We start from the raw sequence: 21,443 nt of genomic DNA on the forward strand, positions 1-21,443 counted from the left end.
TCCACTTCTGATCCGTGACAAGGACTGGTGTGTATTCCCTCGACTTCCCCTCCATCAATTCCTTGGTCTTATGATGTTGAGTGCAAGGTTGTTACAGTGGCACCGCTCAGCTGGTGATCTATCTCACTCCCGTATGCCTCCTCATCACCATCCTGTCAACAATAGTGGAGTTGTCGGCAAATCTATACCAGGCATTTGAGCACTGCCTTGCCATCCAATTGTGGTTTTAGAGAGAGTAGAGCAGTGGGGTCAGTACACATCCTTGAGGTGAGCCAGCGTTGATCATAAGCGAGGAGGAGATGTTATTTCCGATCTTCATAGAGTGTGGCCTCCCAGTGAAGAAGTCACGGATCCATTTACACAGCATGGTGAATGACTTAAAAAAGCAATCATGGATAACAAGTGCAACTTGAGTCACTTTGCAGAAAGAAACTCATCGATAATTGACTCTGCGGGTCGGGCAGCGTCTGTGGAGAGAAATGGACAAATTGACCCGACTCAGATTACGGTGCGCCTTGTGGTGTTCGTGCAGCCTGTGGCCACGAGGGGCGCTATTGGCGACCTGGCGCATGCGCATGCGCATGCGCATCTAGTCAGGGGTGGGCGAGCGGTCACGGAAAGATGGACAAGTTGAAGAAGGTGTTGAACGGGGAGGATTCGTCCGATGACCGAGGCACCCTGAACGAGGTAAGGCGACGTCCCGAGTCGGGGTTAGCCGAGGGGCCGTGGCTTCGAGTTTGGGGTTAGGCCGGGCAGCCTGGGCAACAGTCCCGGGGACGGTGCTTGACGCTGGCGTGTGCCTCACTCTTTTACAGCCTTTCCCTTTTAACGTGGACTCCTGAACTCTAAGATTGCCATTTAAACATAAATCGTACCTTCTTGTAAAAGCCTTTCTTGGGAGAGTCCATGCTTTGGGAAAGTTAAACTCTAAATAGAGGTGCGAAGGTTCCTGTTGTGCGTTAAGTTATTTATTGGTATCTTGGTATTATCTACGTCTCAGAGATGGTGAGCATTCCATATGATGTTAGACGTACGTATCACATTTCATTTAAAGAATTTTTAGTTCTGCTGCACTAACCTGTAACAAGGGTGTAACTTTCAGGTCATGGTTCAAATCCCTTTATCGAAATTAGCTTTTAGCCGTTTATTAGTGTTGAGGGCAAGTCTCAGCGATGTCTGCAAACTTTTTGGTCAGTCAAGCGGTCAAATAGAATTCTAAAACTAGTGCATGCTAATCACCTCGATTCGCATTTTATTATATACTTATGTCAACAAAATTTGTTCTTTTGTTTTATATGTGTTGTACAAATGTCAGGATTACTTTATGTGTGCATTGTAGTTAGTACTTAAACCAAGTTTTAATTTTTATATTGATTTTTGTAATGATTCTCTGTGCTCTGGTATGCCTTTGCATGTAAGTCTTTGTTGCTGTTCTCCAGTTTAGTCTTTTCTGGTGCCTTTGTTTAAAGTACTGCGTTTGTGGGTGTGTAAGTTGCCAGAAAATGTAACTCTGGAATTTATATCTTCAAACTTTTATCCCCTAAGCTAGTATGTCAAATGGCAGAATGGAGTCCATTGTGTGACCCTATTTTTGGACTTTTGTATGATTTCTTAACTTGATAGTCAAATTTTTATTTGATAGGTATAAGTACTTTATTAAAATCTGTAAATTGTTTCTTTTCATTCCTGTTTCTACTGACATTTCTCCAAAGAAGTTGTTTGTTTCACTATTTTTGTTCTGCAACATGTGAATAAACACCTCCAACGTTGCATTTCCCTTTTGCAGCAGGTAATCTGTAGTTATAGATCCATTCACACTGGGACTGGTAGGCCATATTTGGCAGAGTATTGCTAGAAGATCCTGAACGTATTTGCCAATTCAGTCTGCACAAATGTCAATAAATTAGATTGAGATAGCTAATAATCTGGACAGATATCCTGACATTTATGATGGAATCACTTTGGACACGTTTTTTAGTATTCTAAATAATGCAAAATACTAGTGTTTGTTTTTTCAATCATCTGTAGCTCTGCATAGGAACATCTCCAACTGGCTTTAAATTATTTTGTTTAGTGTTTCAGCTGTTGGAGCTATTGTTAATTCTAAGGATGCTACCATTTGCATCTGCAGTTAAATAACGCTTGTGTCAGAATGCCCAAGAGAATGCAAAAGTGATGTTTTGAAGTCACCCGAATGCCAGAGGAATACAATGTTATTATGCTCGTGATCTTCATTGCATGCACCAGAAATCCATAGTTTTACCTATTCATGGAAACGGCTGTCTGAATTTCAGAGGTATTCCCAGAGAGCCTGGGGTCAAACATGAAAATGATTGCAGGAATGTGGTGGCATGACTGAATTCAGGAAAACCACAGAAATCAGGAGCTTTATTAATATTGGATAATGGTAAGCAGTGATATTTCCCAGGGGGTTAGGCTTGTTTTTCTCTCAGGCTGTGTAGAAACTTGAAGGGTGCAAAATGTTAGAACTTACATAACCACATTCATTTTTGTGAGCATGTAGACAATTACAAGTGACTTTTAACAGGGTATTTTTAGTACTACTGACTGGAAGAATTGTTTACTAAGTAGATTACTGTAATTTTGAAATGTTCCCTAGAAGCTTTATAAAGAACTATAATATTTGACAAAGAAATAATCTAACATAAGTATAAAGAGCAAATGGCCCCTTTCTGTTCCATAGAATTCTTTATTCCAGCTGAAATTAGACTGGTTATATTCGATGTATTGAGTAAAATGTACATCTAATAATACTGAAAATTAGATCTACGTTAATTCGTATGCAAAGATACTCCGGACTGAGACCCTTCATCAGGACTTGGCCCGAAGAAACATCCTAAAGGCAGAACACACTAAAGGTTAACTTGCAGGTTGAGTCAGTGGTGAGGAAGATAAATGCCATGTTAGCATTCATTTCAAGAGGTCTAGAATCCAAAAGCAGGGATGTGATGTTGAGGCTTTATAAGACACTGGTGAGGCCTCACATTGAGTATTGTGAATAGTTTTTGGGCCCCTCATCTTAGAAAAGATGTGCTGGCATTGGAGAGGGTCCAGAGGAGGTTCACGAGGATGATTCCAGGAATGAAAGGGTTTTCATACGAGGAATGTTTTGATGGCTCTGGGTCTGTACTGGCTGGAATTCAGAAGGATGAGGGGGATCTCATTGAAATATTTTGAATGTTGAAAGACCTAGACAGAGTAGATGTGAAAAGGATGTTTCCCATGGTGAGGAAGTCTAGGACAAGAGGGCACAGCCTCAGGATAGATGCATCTTTCAAAACAGATGCAGAGAAATTTCTTTAGCCAGAGGGTGGTGAATTTGTTGCCACATGCAGCTGGGTATATTTAAAGCAGAGATTGATAGGTTCTTGATTGGACACCGCATCAAAGGTTACAGGGAGAAGGCTGGGAACTGGGGTTGAGGAGGAGGGGCAAAGAAGGATCTGCCATGATTGAGTGGCAGAGCAGAGTCAATGGGCCAGATGGCCTAGTTCTGCTCCTATGTCTTATGGTCTTATTTATTGATTGAGATACAGTGCAGAGTAGGCCTTTTGGATCTTTGAGCACGCCACCCAGCAGCCCTACAGTTTAATGCTATAGGCCAGGGGTTCTGCAAGAGATCGTGATTTAAGAAAACTCCTCTTTCTAGCATTGTGCAACATTGGTGAGCATTGACCAAGCAGCCCTGTTAGCAACCTCAGCCCAGTATGGACCAAGTTCATTTGGTGCGTCCATTCTCTGTTTATGCGCAAGATAGAGGAGGTTGTTGATAATTGGTGAGCACTGTTTTGCTCAGAGGAGAAGACGGTAGGCTGTAGAGGAGAAGACGGTAGGCTGTAGAGGAGAAGACGGTAGGCTGTAGAGGAGAGGACAGTAGGCTGTGGAGGAGTGTGGTGTGTTTTCTGAGCATTGAATGGACTTGCCCAACTTGGGCTGTGATGTCAGCCTCTCCCTCCCCCCAACTTCCCCTTGTGCGTCATTGACTATCTTATAGGAGCAAACGAACTACCGGTGTAGTGGAAAATTGGAGGGAAATTTTCACTCTAAAGAGGGTCCAGTATGGCAGCTTTTTGAAGAGGAGGAGTGAGATGACAGAGGAGAATTCTGTTAATGATGTTACTCTGGATTTCCTGTATCCACAATGATTTTCCAGAACACGGTGACATTTAATTAGATATTCTGATTGCATATGTGGCTTCAGTAGCTGCCTGTTAGCTATCTGAGGAGTTAATTCTTTCAGTGTGGCACAGAGGTTTTGAAATAACTTGGCAAACTACCTTCAATTTACCTTTCAATGACCAAAATGCTTTAATTGTAATTGATGTACAAATCTTAGTTAATCATTGGTATTTAGTTGAAGAGAGTTGAATAAATGACTATCAAATAAATGGCAGATGTGGAAATCTTAAAACAGAACATGCTGAGAAATGTGCAGCAGGTCGGGCGGTATATGTCGAAAGAAAAACAGTTAACATTTTGTGAGCTGGGGAATGTGGTAATGCTGAAGAAGCTTATTAGAATTTTGTCCTTGTGAGGAACAGACTAAAAACCAATAGCATAAATATATTGGGGGGGGGGGGGAAGAAAAACTGCCCTTGAAACTTAACAGATTTTTAAATCATGAGCTTGTTTGGACACTTCGGGATCAGTACGTTTTGGCCCAATCTATCAGTTGCTCCAATTAGCCAAAGTTTCATAGAAATAGTTAAAAAGATATTTTTTAAAAAGACGAGTTACCATTTAACTGAGTAACAAATTATGTATTTAAAAGAAATACAGAACAAATTAGAACACTAACAATACTGCTGCAGTGCTAGTGTTAGTTCTTAATACCAATCGGTGGACAAATTCATCTGCATTGCGTTCTTTTGACTGTAAATAAAATCAGCGCAGACACCTTGTGCAGATGCTGGACGGCCTTCCTACAACGCTGTTGACAATTGCATCCTCCAAGTTTTCATTGTAACATTCAAGATGATTGCCGATACCTTCATTTCTTCTAGTTTCTAACTTGTTGAAGTAGTGAAATAATTTCATTTTCACTCCCAGCCATTTCTCGCACCCAAGCCTGAATGCTTGAAAACGCAGTGAGCAAAACAGTTCTGAATTGTCTTTTACTTTATTTCTTGCAAACCATCTGTGACAAAAAAACTGCTGCTTTTTTGAACACAAACACACACAACTGACACTGTTTAAAAACTGTTTGCTTGAAGCACAGTGTTGTGTCTAATGGCCCTGCAGGTGTGTTCAACTGGTGCTAGTTAGAAACTACAACATCTTCCTGCCCCAAATAAGCAGCATAGTATCCCAAATAAACAAAGGGAATCTTGGCTATTTTTCAATTAGTTACTGTTCTTTAAGAGTTGTCCCAAATAATTAGCCAGAATCCACTGTATTTCATTATGAAGTGTCTGAACATTTGATTCTGATATTTTCAGTTTTGATTTGTAGAAGGGTGCTTTTCAAAAGTGAAGTAAGTTCCCAAGAAAACAATGAGTATGAGGACAATGTGTGTTATTCTAAAATTACATTTATCGACCTCAGTTTTGCATCTCACCAATACTCTTCGTTCATTTGCTTCTCTATTTCATCTTCTTTTTCTGTCTCTCTTGTTGGAAGAATCCACCCTGAGCCATGTTTACCTTCTGATGTAATCTGGCTGTACATTCCCCTGTATTAAATGATGGTTCATGAAGATTCCTCAGTCCACTGTTCCAGGGTAGCTAGAGATACATAAAAGCACTGGCCTTCTGAGTGAGGAAAGAAAGTCAGCCACTATAGTAGTAACGTATATATTTAATAAATGCCAGATTAACACTACATTAAGGGATTCAATTGCAAAAGATTTTTGCAGAAGGTAACAATTACAGTTGGAGAACCATTTGGCCCATGGAGTCAGTGCTAGCTCAATGTAACCGCAATTCAGTTAGTTCAATTCCTCTGCCTGCTCCACAGAGTCCGCCTTATCTTTCAGATGTTTAATAGATTGGCAGTTGGATCTGTCTCAATTAATACCTTTATCAGTACTTTACATATTGTTACCACTTTTTTAAAATAAAGACGTCATTTCCATTGTCATATTTGGTTGTTTTGTACACCACTTTAATTCTGTATCCTTTGATGATGGGAGTGGTTTCATTCTTACCTTTTACCATTCATAATTTTAAATAGCTCTTAAACTCCTTCTGCTCCAGCTTCTGCACATAACTAGAATCCCTCATTCCCAGAAGCATTTTAGTACATTTCTTCTGGCCACTTTCTTAAGCCTTAACTTTTCCCAAAGTATGGTGCCCAGTATATGCTTTATTTGTGGTCAAACTTTTGTTTTAATAAAGGTTATTGTGGTTTCAATATTTTTCACAAATAGAGTATAAGAACTTAGACCATAAGACATAGGAGCAGAGTTAGGCCATTCAGCCCATCGAGTCTGTTCTGCCATTCCATCATGTCTGATCATGGATTCCACTCAACCCCATACACCTGCCTTCTCGTCACATCCTTTTGATGCCCTGACTGATCAGGAAACTATCAACTTTGGCCTTAAACTTAAACTTGGCCTCTACCACAGTCTGTTACCATTGATCCAGAATCAATACTTGGGCATGTTTAAAGATCTAGATAAGACCTCATATTACTTCCTCAATTTTTTCTTCCATGGTTACGGTATTTTACAAAATTTTCCAACTGTCACCAGGAACACCTGACTAGCTCATCATTTCTACCAAATACCTTATTATATTATGCAAAAGCTAAAGCTCCAGATCCCATAAGCTTTTTCAATTAGTTTTACAAAGGCCCTGTCACTTCCTTTGAATATCTTCAAAAATGTAAAAATTCAAAATATTACTGTTTATATATTTCAACATTATTTTCTTCTGCTTGCATCAGTCTGAGAAGAAAGTATTTCTACTTGGTTACCTTTCAGTCTTGCTTTCTGTTAGAACCTATATAATGAGCATCTACAAGAATCAATATAATGAGCAACTGTGGCAGTGTCCCTCAATGACCAGAAATTGTTTTAAATCAATCTTCACTTTTTCTATGATATTTTATTTTTGTTGTAGGTAATTGAAGGAAGTACCTTAGGATGGGGAACTCGAGTGAAGGGCTTTCTTGTCTGTTTTGTAGCTGGAATTCTGTGCTCTATTTTGGTAAGCTAATTTGAATTAACATTTTATTCTTTCTGAAGAATGTACAAAGTTGGGACTTTATAGAAGTCACCGCCACTTTACTAAGGAATTGTCTTCCCATCAAGCAATCTTTATTCCGATTTTATGAAATATGAAGTAGCGTCATTTGCGCATGTCAAGAAAATTGTTTAAAAAAATTGATTTCTGCAAGGATGAAATTCTGTTACCCAAACTGCTGTATTGTGGGGTCACCCGTACTAAGTGCACGCTATGATCACTATGTTTGCTACTTAAAGTTTCATTCTAATATTTCTGAAATACTAGTTATCCAAGGTAAGATTGAGAGGCAAAGGATTCAAAAATGTTCAAAAACTTCTGTGTCTAATGAGATGGAAGATGGAGGGTTCTTAATGAGGGTAGGTTCATTATAAGTGCTGTGGTTCTCATATTGAAACATTTTCTTTTTCTGAGACTTACATTCATAAATGTAATATATCTCCCCAAATGTATTACAAACTTAATCATATTTCTTGGTGGCAGTCATGTGGGTAACTTGTAAATTTTCTGATCACTGATCTCTTGCTTTTGATTTCTGGTTGGTTCTATGCTTACTGCAAATTAATTGCCTCCATGATACACAATATGTGCTTGCCAGTAGAAAAATAGCCTGCGTGGATTTTTGGTTAAAAAATAAATGACTAGCAGTATTCTATCTATTTTTCCTTTGACCCTAAGGGCATTGTTTTGATTTTACAGTGTGTTATTTTAAATCAATTCAAATTTAGCTGTTTTTTTTGCAGTTTTGTTAGTTTCTGATTTATTGGAAATGTAAGCTACCACTAAAATCGTGCTGATTTGTATTGCTCATCTCTGCTGCCCGATTACTAACTGTTCTAGTTTTTTTTTTCGCAATTCACTGTCACTCTTCTGATGTCCTTCTCGTACCATTCTTGTAGGAGTAATATTAATACAGAGTTATTCTCCGAAACAACTCACCCCAATTTCTCCGCCACTCCAATAAAGAGGTTATTGCTAAATCCGTCCATAATTGCTGGTGTGGCTGAGTACAGCTCCAACACCATATACAGGTTTGCTGATGACAACAGTGTTGTGGGCTGTATCAAAGGTGGTGACAAGTCACCATGCAGGAGGAAGACTGAAAATTTGGCTGAGTGGTGTAATAACACAACCTCTCACTCGAATGCAGTAAGACCAAGGAACTGATTGTAGACTTAAGGAAAGGGAAATCTGAGATCCATGAAACAGAAATCATCAGAGGTGCAGAGGGCCAATAACTTTAAATTCCTGGGTGTCACTATCTCAGAAGACTTATTCTGGACCCATCATATTTGATGGGAATATCTAGGGAAGACCGTCTCTGGGCTGCCGAATATGTGAAATCTGAAGTGCAAAAACTCTTGTTTGTGTGGATGCTGCATGATGTGTTCCCCTGTTACAAATCAGTACCACAAAATAACAAACAGTGCACCATACGCAATTAAATGATTTAGCTTTATAATTCTTAATTTGACTAGAGGGTTAGTAAAGAAAACAAAAAGAAAAGGGCCTATTTTAACAAAACAGTCTAATCTGCATGTTGGAGCTCATGGTTTCCTGTCTGTTAGTCCTCCATCGATTTTCCCTGGGCAGGCTCGACTCCCGGCCCCATTGGAAGTCCACTCTGTCCTGCAGTCTATGACTTTCCCCGTTCTGGCATCTTCTCTCTCCATCTTCCACTGAAGAAAAGACTGCGAATTTCACTCTCGGGCACTCAAGAAAGAAAAAACACTCCCCTCATTGGCCGGCATACATTCCAAAGCCCCCGTTATCTCTAGTCATAACCCAAGCACTGCTGCTACAGAGAAACCATTACTTTAGCAGTGAAACCTTTCCCATGGCGCTACATAAATATAATTGTGAAGAAAGCACGGCAGCGCCTCTACTTCTTCAGGAGTCTCCGGAAATTCGGCATGTCATCAAAAGCCTTGACAAACTTCTATAGATCTGTGGTGGAAAGTGTGCTGACTGGCTGGTATGGGAACATCAATGCCTTTGAACAGAAAATCCTACAAAAGGTAGTGGATTTGGCCCAGCACATCAATGGTAAAACCCTCCCAACCATTGAGTACCTCTACATGAAATGATGCCATAGGAAAGTAGCATCCATTATCAAAGATACTTACCACCCAGGCCATGTTCTTTTCTCACTGCTGTCATCAGGTAGAAGATTCAAGAGCTTCAGGAGTCACACTACCAGGTTCAAGAACAGTTGCTACCCCTCAGCCATCAGGCTTTTGAACAAAAGGAGATAACTTTTCTCATTTAAGGACTCTTTTATCTTATTACTTCATGCTTGTTATTTATTGTTATTTATTTGTATCTGCATTTGCACAGTTTGTTGTTCATAGATCTTTTTCAGCTATAGATTTGCTTAGTTTTCCTGCAGGAAAAGAATCTCAGGGTTGAATGTGGTGACATGTATACACTCTGGTAATAAATTTTATTTTGAACTTTGAGCTTTTGAACTTTGGTAGCATCTAAAACTTTCAATAACTTCAGTTTAGAAAACAAACTCATGTCACCCTGAAACATTTGGGTTCAATCCTTGCCCTTGTTTTGGACCTGGTTTAGACATTTCTAATGTTTGAAATGAATGTTCAATCTAGTAGGCAAAGCTGCTTCCCCACAGTTATCTTTATGGCTTGATATTTATGGCATCCAATTTACACTTATTGGGGCAGTCCATAAATTACCTTTATATTTGCAGCCACTTTTTGTTTACCAGGGTGTTTAAATCAAAGCTATCAGACTGATTATGCAATGCCATAGTGACAAGCAAAGACCTTTCCTTTAATATAATACTCCATGTGGCCCTTGGGGGCAATGTTTGCATTTAGTTCTGAACACTTCTTGCATTACAAAAGAAGATGGTGATCTGCATCCTTAGAACACATAAATTGATGTGTTGAAACTCTTGCAGTGCCATTAACTTAGACTGCAATTGATTTTTTTTATACAACCAATGATAAAATAATACAAAAACTTCATTGTCTAACTCAGCTGTCAAAGCCAAGTTAAGACATCTACACTTTTCCCTGCCACATCTCCAAATCTGGAAATAAAAGGGATATTGTTTTAAAAAGTACATGCATAGTTTGTGTTAGTTAATTAACAGTCTCTTTACAAATACAATTCTTTCCCAGGGTGTATGCTTTCTCTGGATCCCAAAAAGAGGGTTAATACTTTTCGCTATCTTTTATAGCATTGGGAACATATCATCCATTGGTAGGTAAGTCACAATTAGTATATAAATAACTACTGTGAAATCAGAGCAAATGCTAAACTTCTGTAAACCATTTGTCCAATTTACAAAATGCCAGTTATTTGCTTGTTATTCCATACAGAATTTTCAAGCTTTTTATCCCAGAATATTTTACAAATTGTTAATGCAACAAAATGTTCTGAGGCTTTTTTATTGTTTATTACTTTTGAGTTTTTTTGTGATTTATACAATTCAAATGAAATATGGGAGCTGTACTGTGTTTGTGCAGTTTCAGGAGCCAATGCCTATTCCAGCATGTGGTACAAAGAGCTGATCTTCCAAATTAGCCTAACAATGAACATAAATTTTGGTTCCTTCAATTGTTCTGCACCGTCGGTATTTTTAATTTTCTCAGGATTGATAATATGAGGAGTTTTGCACTACTAAATGGAAAAAAATGAGATTATAGTGGCCTTATTCAAATTCACTTAATTTAGATGCATGGAAATTTTATTTACATCCTACCTGGGTTGCACTTAAAATTCTGCCATGTAACCTTTGGTTCTGGTAACTGAATTACAGTAGCATAAAATAGATGATGCAAAAAGCATCCCACAAAAAGCTTCAAGAATTTAAAAGCATGTAGCTTGTAGGAATATTTGATACTTGTAAAGTAGTGTAAGATTTTTCACTTTTTAATTGTAAATAGTTCTTGAAGTGCAGGAATTCTACATTTCATACCTGTGTACAATTACTCAAGTTTTCTGAGACACATCGTAGTTTGGATTAAAACACTGCTAAAGTTTATTCTGACCTTTTCAGTTTTTAAATGCATTTCTGGTATGAAGATGGGTGTTTGGAGGCCAAGAAGTGGAACTCAAGCTTATCTACTCTTGCCTAACCTCTGGTTTTTGGAGGTGATGCAAAATCTTCATTCTGCAATGGCTCAGCTAAATGTGCATAAGGATTCAAGTAGCGATCTTGCAGAATTTTGTGGTTCATGTTAAACTGACCAGTGATGTTAGTCGTAAAATTATATTTTTAATACATGAAGCTACTTTTGTGCCTGGTTGACATTCCAGTGTTTTCTGTAAACACAAAGTACACTGCAGATGCTGTGGTCAAATCAACACGTACAAACATGCTGGAGGAACTCAGCAGGTCGGGCAGCATCCATGAAAATGAGCAGTCAGCGTTTCGGGCTGAGACCCTTCATCAGGACTGAAAAGGGAGGGGTAGGGGCCCTATAAAGAAGGTGGGGGGAGGGTGGGAAGAAGGCTGGTAGGTGCCAGGTGAAAAACCAGGAAGAGGAAAGATCAAGGGGTGGTGGATGGGAAATGGAGAGGGGATAGGCAGGAAAAGTGAAGGAATGTAAGTGAAAAGCACGATGGGTAATTCCCTCTCTCTGCCTTCCCCATCCCACTTTCACTCTGCCTCCTTTTCCAGCTGCCTATCACCTCTCTCATGATTCTGCCTTCTACTACCCATAGTGCTTTCCCCTTACATTCCTCCTTCACCTTTCCTGCCTATCCCCTCCCTGCTTCCCCTCCCCCACCCCTTGATCTTTCCTCTGATTGGTTTTTCACATGACACCTACCAGCCTTCCCACCCTCCCCCCCCCCCCCACCTTCTTTATAGGGCCCCCGTGCCGCCCTCCTTCAGTCATGACAAAGGGTCTCGGCCTAAAACGTTGACTGCTTGTTTCCATGGATGCTGCCCGACCCGCTGAGTTCATATAGCGTGTTTGTGCCAGTGTTTTCTGATAGTTTGCTTCTGTATTTCATTTGCTTTTGTAAGGTAGCAGTGTTAGTTCCCAGAATCTAGCCTGCTGATTATTTGCTTAGGGATTTAAACCAACTTAATATTATTCTTGAATGTCAGCTGTGATTCCATTTTTCACATTCTTGTCTCCAAGATTGTAGGATGTAGGTTCACGGCCTACTCCAGAGATTTGAACACACAAAAAAAGTTGAGACTGACTTGCTTTAAGGCACCTATTTGTTATCCTCTCTGAACAACCTTGGCTCTTTGAACTTATCATTCTTCATTAGTGTTTTTTTTCATATGAAAAAGATCCAGTGGCAGTATTTTGAAGAGTTGATGCTTTTTGTACACTTTAAAAAAAAATGTTATCTGTTCATCAGTATACTGTTACTTGAGGTTACTGTGTACAAATTATTAATACATTAAAACAATGTCTGCAGTTTGTAAGTACTTGTAGGGCTTAGGGATGGCCTGCTGTTGTAAAGGTCCTATATAAAAGTAATTATTTCCTTTGTCAGTGAGGTTTTGAACAATAAAGGAATATCAGCTCTCCAAACCTTTTTCCCCCTTACATACATTTCTCAGTTTTTTGTTATCGATAATTTATAATTTTGTGATTCACTTTTGTTTTTCAGTACATTGTTCTTGATGGGGCCTGTCAAACAATTGAAAAAAATGTTTGAGCCAACTCGATTAATTGCTACCATTGTTATGCTTGTAAGTATTTGAGTATTTTTATTGTATCTCCATTTGAGCATTTCAGAACTTTCTCTGGCATTCCCAAATGCAATTTCCTTGTACATAATTCTATATGTATCCTGGTTCTGAATTGGACTATGCATGACTCCCTTGTTTGGAATTATAATCATAATTAGGCTTATTTGCTAATAACATCCATAAGGCATAGAAGCAGAATTAGGCCATTTGGTCCATTGAGTCTGCTCCACCATTCCATCGTGGCTGATTTTTATCATCCCTCTCAATCCTGTTCTCCTTTGACGCCCTTACTAATCAAGAACCTATCAATCTCCGCCTTAAATACACTCAATGATTTGACCTCCACATCCATCTGTGGCAATGCAGATTAGCCACTGTCTGACTAATGAAATTCCTCTATCTCTGTTCCAAAGGGCTGTCCTTGTTCTGTCTTGGATTGTACTGAGAGGTGGAAACTATCTACGTATATTTTTATCTAACAGATTTGCTTTTCTACTTCAAAACAATATTTAATTGATAGAGATTTAAAAAATCATAATACATACAAATGTAATGCTGATATTGAGAAACTGTCCTGCATGCTATATCACATTGTGAAATAAAAAGGTGTTATGAATAACACTAATCAAGTCCATTAACTTGGATATCTTGAAACCATTCATTTTTGGCTGTTTGAGTTGTGTCTCTTGTAGTGCTACAAAAGGTGGTTCATCCAGGTATAACCGAGCTGGCTTTGAGAAATCTAACCCAGATTTGCATATTAAACAGAGCTACATGAAGACATGAGATCACATAGGGAGATGTCTCAGGGTTAAATGATTGGGCAAAAAGGCGGTAGCTGGAGTAATTGTGTGCTATTGCAAGTATCCAGTTGTTAGAAAATATATAAATGTTAATATTATTTTGAAAGATAATGATGTAACATGATATTTTGAAAGGATTTAACTGTTCCTGTACATATGCAGGTACAGCAATTGATTAGAAAATAAAATGTTTAAATGATAATACAAGTATTTGAGTTTTATGGTAAGTGCAATTATGCGGGGCATTCGTGAGATGGGATGGAAAGAAGAGGAGATAGAAGGGTTGTAAGTGGTGAGATGTTTCACAAAGTTGATTGCAAAGATAAGATACTTCAGGAGTTTGGATGTTTAAAACAATGAGAAGTGATATTGTGATATTGAAATGTTAAAATTCTTTAGAGGTTTTGAATTTCTAGTTTGCCTTAAGAGGTGTGAGTTGATTCACTGAACTTTAATGCATATCAGATGTAAGCACAAAGGATGTGGTTGCAGAAAAAGGGGGAAGAGATTCAGCGGGGAAGTGAGGGTAACTCTTGTGACCAGATGAGTGATGAGTACCTGAAATTTAGTCATGAACAAATGGTAGAAACTGACAGCATTTAAAAAGGCTTTTGATGAACTCTTGAATCAATTACATGTAGAAGAGTATGGATCAGTTGATGGAGATGGTATTAGTGCAGATGAGTGCCCAGTGACTGATGAAGATGCTGTGACGTGAATGGTCAGTTTCCATGACTCGATAAGGCAATGATAAATACTGTACAGTACATTCAAAGAATCTGGCTCCATTTTCCAAAAACGTCTCTTGGTTGAAGGTTCAAAAGTATTCAAACAATTAAGTATTCGAATGTGTACATAGCACAAAGCTATCTTCATGTATTTAGAATTACCTCTTTTTACAGCTACCACTACTCATTTTTAAGGATATTTGTTTGAGCTTGTATTTGCATTATGTTAAAAATGACAAAGTCTGCCACATTGCAACAGAATTTTCCATCACACTATTTTTGTGTTAGGCATTTTACAAAAGCAGTTGGATAGATGTTAAGAGAGGAAGTGGAAATGGTGAAGTTTCTGTTAAGTCTAGGCATTCACCAAGAACTAAATATTACAACATCTGAAAATGTTATTTAGTTCCTTTAGTTGAGTTTGCCTTTTAATCTTGAAATTACAGATTTGGAATTGAATAGTGCTGAACAGAATTTGGCAGTGTTACAGTATTCCTGACATCAACTATTGTTGGGTAGATGTGTGGAAATCTTGAAATAGTCACTTTCTTTAGTGATGTTATCTCAAAGTGTGAAATGTTCTCTTTCTACAGGTTTGCCTTGCATGTACACTGTGCTCTGCATTTTGGGTATGTCTCTCTTAAAAATGTAAAAAGAAATTAGTTAGAGAAAATTATTCAAAAAGTGAAATCCATTTGTATTTTCTCTTGCAGTGGAAGAAAGCAGGACTTGCTTTGATATTCTGTGTGTTGCAGTTCTTTGCCATGACTTGGTAGGCAAACAAGTTTATACTGGAAGTTCTTCAAATTTACTTTATTTGCAAGTGTGTCAATTAACATGCATGACATTTGCTGCTTTGCATGACTATTAAATGGCTCAATAAGCTGGCTGATAAAATTTTCAAATTACTATGAACCATGAAGGAAAAGAGATCAAATGTGTCCAGTACAATTACTGAAATGGTTGCTGTGCAGTGGTGGACACAAAAGTGGGTTTGGCACGTTCTGAATCTTTTTTTCAAGAGCCTTATAACAAAGGGCTGGATTCAAAGATAGTTTCCCCAAAGGGAGCAGATGTTCTCACTAGTTTATGCAAGTGAGCAGGTAATTTGATTGAGTACAAGTTGAAAATTCACAAAAAGACAAAGTTAGTTCTGGGCAAATTAGAGGAAAGTCTAAACATGGGAAGCTTTTGCTTAACACAAAGTTAATGATCCACTTTAAATGATCAGTTATCTTTTAAGATTCTGCTCAAATAAACTTGACCTTTTTGGCAGAATCTGAAAGCTATAATTGTTTGAACCTACCAAAGGATTAATTTTTAACAAGCACTTTTTTTTTTGAGCATTACTAAGCAAAAAATGCTTGTCACTATCAAACACTGCCCAATCATAATATGTATATGTTGCATATTGTAAGAAGAAAATTTAGTTCCTGGTTCTTGTACTAACTATCCAAATGAAAGCAGAAAATGCTGGAAATTTCAGCAATACACACTGTCATCAGTAGATACAAGAATACTTGCTCTTCCGCATTCCTTGGCTTCAACCGTGAGGCAACTTTTTTATTTGCTTGCATTCTTTTTGATAATACATCGTATGTGAATCATAACATAAGTATCTTGTGCTTATGATTAAAAAAAACACGAAATGCTGGCAGAACTCAGCAGGCCAGACTGCATCTATGGGAGGAGGTAATAACGACATTTCGGACCGAAACCCTTCTTCAGGAGTGAAATAACATGGGATGGTCGATGGGGGGATAATAAGTGGGGGAGGGACAAGGGAAGTGATAGGCTGGAGGGAAATTGGCTGGGGGAAGGTGGAGAATTATGGGAAATAAAAGAGAAAGAAAAGTAGGGCTGGGGGGAGAGATTATAGTGAGGGGGGGGGGAAGAGAGAGAAAGAGAACCAGACTAAAATAATAGATAGGGATGGGGGTAAGGGTGGGGGGCAGGGATATCAACGGAGGTCAGTGAGTTGGATGTTCATGCCGGTAGGAAGGAGGCCAGCATTTCGTGTTTTTTTTCATTTATTTCCAGCACCTGCAGATTCACTGGTGTTGTGCTTATAATTAGTTGCTTTCGTTCTGCTCAGTATTAACAGGAAATTGTTCTTGAGTGAGTGAAGAAGGATATAACCAAAAGATAGTCACAATATTAAAAGAGAACTATATTGTAGTTACTAGTTGATTTTAGTTGTGTTAAAGGAGGATGTGAAGAAGTCTGTGGCCAGACCTGTCCTTTATCTTTTAGCTAAAATTGGACTGTTTCTGAATTTTGACAACAGCAGTTAGTGTTTTTTTAAAAAAAGTGACAGTAATAATTGTTTCCTCTTCTTTTTAATAGGTATAGTATTTCATATATTCCATTTGCAAGGTGAGTACTTAATACAAATGTAAGAATCTGTATAAGATCATAAAGTATAGGAGCAGAAATAGGCCACTTGGCGCATCGAGTCTACTCCGCCATTTCATTATCTCTCACCCCAATCTCTCGCCTTCTCTGCGTATCCCTTCATGCCCTGACTAATCAAGAATCTATCAACCTCTGCCTTAACTATACCCAATGACTTGTCCTCTACAGCCATCTGAAATAGAAAGAGGAATTTTAGGAGTACATTGGTAATTAGCTGTTCTTAAAAAAAATAAAAAGTGTGTTTATTTCTTTTGGGTGCATCTTCCAACAGAACTGTGAATATCATTTAAGTATTATTTCCTACGCAAACCTGATAATCCCTCAGATTACTGCAATTTATTTACAAGCTATAGGTATTTAAGCAGTGTTATTAACGTTAATCGTTTACTGAAAACGTGAACAAAATCTGTTCTGCTAAGGATATATTTTGCAATCATACATCCTATATAAAACGTATTTGAGAAAATATCGTATCAGCCAGTGTTAGAAGAACTGCTAGCAACACACACAAAATGCTGGTGGAACGCAGCAGGCCAGGCAGCATCTATAGGTAGAAGCACTGTCGACGTTTTGGGCCGAGACCCTTCGTCAGGAAGGAAGGGTCTGGGCCCGAAATGTCAATAGTGCTTCTTTCTATAGATGCTGCCTGACCTGCTGCGTTCCACCAGCATTTTGTGTGTGTTGCTTGAATTTCCAGCATCTGCAGATTTCCTCGTGTTTGGAAGAACTGTGTTGTTTCACTCCAGGTGTAAAGTTGGCATTCTAAAGGAACGCTGAAGGAATATTGCTGTGTCAGATGCTCGGTTTCACTCGAGGTTGATGCTTGTCTTGATGTCTTGGCCAATATTCATCTTAAATCAATACTGTTTAGTTTGTCCTCCATACCACTGCTATTTGTTGTATAGTCCAAACCTAAGAAAGTCGGTTGATGTATTTTCCTGTGTCACAGTGAATGCACTACCAAAACAATCTTCACATTGCAGTTAGTATGAAAGCACTTATTTTGCATGCTATTAGTCAAATTAAGTTGTCAAATTAGTCAAATTAAGTTATTAGTTTTATGTTGGTATCCCAGTATCTGCTTTTCCTGTATTCTTATCAGGTCCATGGATCATTGGGCTCCTTTGGCTGTTGTTTCAGCTTAATTGAACACACAGCTTTCTTTCTAATAATTGTCAATTCTCTACCTAATCACCATGCTACTCTAACTTAGTGAATTGCAGTCACTGTCACTGCTAAAGGAGATTTTATACTTACATAAAACTGACGTGTTTTCTCTGAATGTATAACACAAAACCTATTATTTTGTAAATCTTGACCTGTATACATTTAAATTGTACTGGAGTTCCCTTGCATCTGACATCTGAAGTAGTGTTTTATCCGGTTTTAGTACAAAAGTTACATCATTGAAATATTGCCGTCAGGTGTTTGAGAAATGCCAGCTTTGTTTTGATGTCTAATCTTGTTTACAGAGATGCAGTGATAAAGTGCTTTACAACATGCTTGGCGTGAAAACTACTTGCCTGAAGGTGGAAAGGAGCAACATTGTGTTAAAGGCAGATTTCGCATTCTGCGTTTTTCTGTGTCTGTTACAGAGAATCACAAGTTGTGCTAAATATCTTAATGTGTGCTTTAGTAATGACAATAATTGTATCTATACTTCTTGAATTCTTGTTTATCACTCAGAAAATTATTGTCCACTTGACCTGATCAACTAATTATAATAAAAAGGGTAAATGGTCATTATTAATGTTATGTTAGTAATTACGTTTTAATGACCATTTAGTCCTTTTGTAATAAGGGGGCCAGTGGTCATTATTCCATTTAGTCTTTCGATCACGAAGTGTTAGTCTTAAATGACCATCAGAACATGGATTGTAGGGATTTCAGAAATGTTGCAATTTCTGCAAATGCATCAAGGTTTTTGTGACAATGAGATCTTATGAAACTGAAAACACATGGTGATTCATTAAGTGGAACCATTTTGAATATTGACCACAGTCTAAGTTTTGTAGCCTTATTATCTTAATTTTCTGATTGAAACAAAATATTTTTGGTGTTGACATTTTTTGGAGGGAAAGTATAGTTTTTACAAAACTCATTAACTTTAATATATTATGGATCTTCATGACAACTAGCTTTTGTTTTCTTCTCTACTGAATCATCAAAAGGAAAAACAGTTTGTCGAATGTGATGCTCCAATTTATTTCCTATAAGTACAAATCCAATGATTTTTAAAGGGCTTATACCAGAAGTATAAACAACAGTGCCTTTATTTTTTGGGAATTTAGCTGCAGTGTACAATGATCAGACAATTTTCAATCTACTAGTATCCAGGTGTCTGAATTCCAAGTAACAACACTTTGATATTTGGGACTGCAGGTTACAAGAGTGCCTTTTGGATCGATATGATGCACTCACCAAACATTGTCAATCGTTTTATGGTAAATGAAAGCTGATAATATTGGATTTATAATTACTTTTATTTCAAAGCATCTGAACTGCTTGCAATGTAAAAATTAATTAGAGGAAAATTAATATAGATGTTTCAACAGTTTATCAATAATTTGGTAAATCACTAATGCTTATAAAACTTATTATGGTGAACTGCATTAATTACATGACTTTTTCTGTTCCATTTTTCAATACAAATGTTGAAGTGTAGCTTATTGCAAGATTAGCCTTTATAAAGCTATTTCAGTTAAATGTAACTATAGTTTTAGAATGTTAGGTGGTGTTGAGTTGAGATTTTCCGTTTCGATTATGAAGTTTCAACTTTATAGAAGTTTGGATGAAGGTTGAATGGAGGGCAAAAACTAAATTTATCTTTGGGACCAATTTATGATTGCCATTCTGTAGATTGGGATGTAGTTTATTCTAGGGATTTTACTTTGACCAATTGTAGTATTTATCAAAATCATTATTGAAGGTAATATTTGAGACCTAGGATGAAAGGATGATATTTTAGTATGTAAGTACTTGCTGTTAATAAAGCTACTTCCATCAGTGCTTATAATACGTCAGATATTGGAAGTTGCTTTCTGGTTTTGAAATCTATGCTTGTATATATTTTTTCTTTTGCTAATTGGATTTCCCCTCATTCTGAATGATCTTTAACGTATGTAGTTTTGTGAGCAGACTACAATTTTCTCTGTATGATCAGAATATTTTTGTCAATTCTGTAACAACAGTATACTCAGCCTACTTTTGAGCAACAAGTGCCTTAGAGCAGATATGCATTGTGGGATTGTAATTATGTGCTTTAATTATCTACTTTGTTTATAACTGATGTTAGAATCTAGTCTTATCTACTGTAATACTTTTTTTTTGCATTTTCTATTTAAACATTGAAGATTAAACTGCATTTTGTATTAATTCAGTCATCACTAATAAATTAATTAACATTAAAACAGTTTTCAGATTGACTTTTCAAGGACATTGAAGCCAGTTGTTTTCCCTTTCAGTTGAACTTGGTATAGAATGGAGAGCAAACTCTGGAGTCAATAAAAGGGGAAAAAATTGCAAGTGCCAGAAATTTGAAATAAAAACAAAGAATATGCTGGAAGCTCGCAACAGTTCAGGCAGCATATGTAGAAAGAGAAATGGCTAATGTTTCAGGCCCAGGACTATTTGTAGAACTCTTTCTACAGATGCTGCCTGACGTGCGGAGTGTTTCCAGCATTTTCTATTCCATTTTAAATTTGAGTCACTCATTTCAATCAGTGTCCATTGGGTGGATTACATTGAATTGTTATTTTGTTGATGGACAAAGAAAAAAGAATTCCTTTGTTTTTCTTTACGTACTCCCATTTGAGATTTCTTGTGTAATACAAAGATGGTTTGATTATGATCTTGGTGCAAATTTCACTTATCAAAATCAAAATTTGCATCTATATAACCTATGAGTGAAATTGACTTTATTATTAAATTCCCTTTGTCTTGTATCTGATCTTCTAATGAGAAATAATTTTTGGTTAAAATTGCTGTTTTCTCTGAATGAGTTGTTTGTTGTGATGAAGTTTCAGAGAATAATATATACTGATAGCGAATGAAATTTGACTGCATGTTTTTTACCAACTCAATTTCCATTTGACTGTTTTTCAAACTGAGTAATTATTGCTAACCAGTTTCATGAAAAAAAGGAGCGTGTCTTAGTCTCTCTTTCTACACTTATTCATAAAAAGATGAAGAAAGAAAATTTCGAATCTGTATTTTTAAGCTATGAACCTGCATCTCCATCGGCACTTACACATAGAGATAATTATATTAAATAATAACTGTGCATCTGTTCTAGATTTTGCACACTTAAGATGATGGAAGTGCAGTATACTTTATGTAAATTAATATTTTTATAGAAGTTATATAGTGTTAATTCTGTACTTGAGCAAATATTGAAATAGATTTTGGATTTTTGATTTGTATAGGTTAATGTGTATTAAACCAAGAGCAAAGTGCCTGTTAGCTCTCTGAAGAGTTTCTGCTTACTGGTGTTTATTGCTTCATATGTACAAGAATAAACTGGTACTATGCTGTGCTGTAGATTTTCACTAATGTTCTTTTGGCTTCTGATTATTGTAAAACATTATTTAATTGCAAAGAAGCA

General features: G+C 37.4%; 1 protein-coding gene across 1 annotated transcript; it reads left to right on the plus strand.

The window, feature by feature from the left end:
* Positions 1–568: 568 nt before the first annotated feature.
* sft2d2a (SFT2 domain containing 2a) lies at positions 569–21,387 on the plus strand. Its single transcript, XM_059968644.1, has 8 exons — positions 569–687; positions 7,086–7,172; positions 10,355–10,440; positions 12,813–12,894; positions 15,019–15,054; positions 15,139–15,197; positions 16,772–16,801; positions 18,313–21,387. Exons 1-8 carry the CDS (start codon positions 622–624, stop codon positions 18,350–18,352), a joined length of 486 nt encoding a protein of 161 aa, XP_059824627.1. The 5' UTR covers positions 569–621; the 3' UTR covers positions 18,353–21,387.
* The last annotated feature ends 56 nt before the right edge of the window (positions 21,388–21,443 follow it).

Source organism: Hypanus sabinus, chromosome 4 (assembly GCF_030144855.1).
Source record: "Hypanus sabinus isolate sHypSab1 chromosome 4, sHypSab1.hap1, whole genome shotgun sequence".
Lineage (NCBI taxonomy): Eukaryota > Metazoa > Chordata > Chondrichthyes > Myliobatiformes > Dasyatidae > Hypanus > Hypanus sabinus.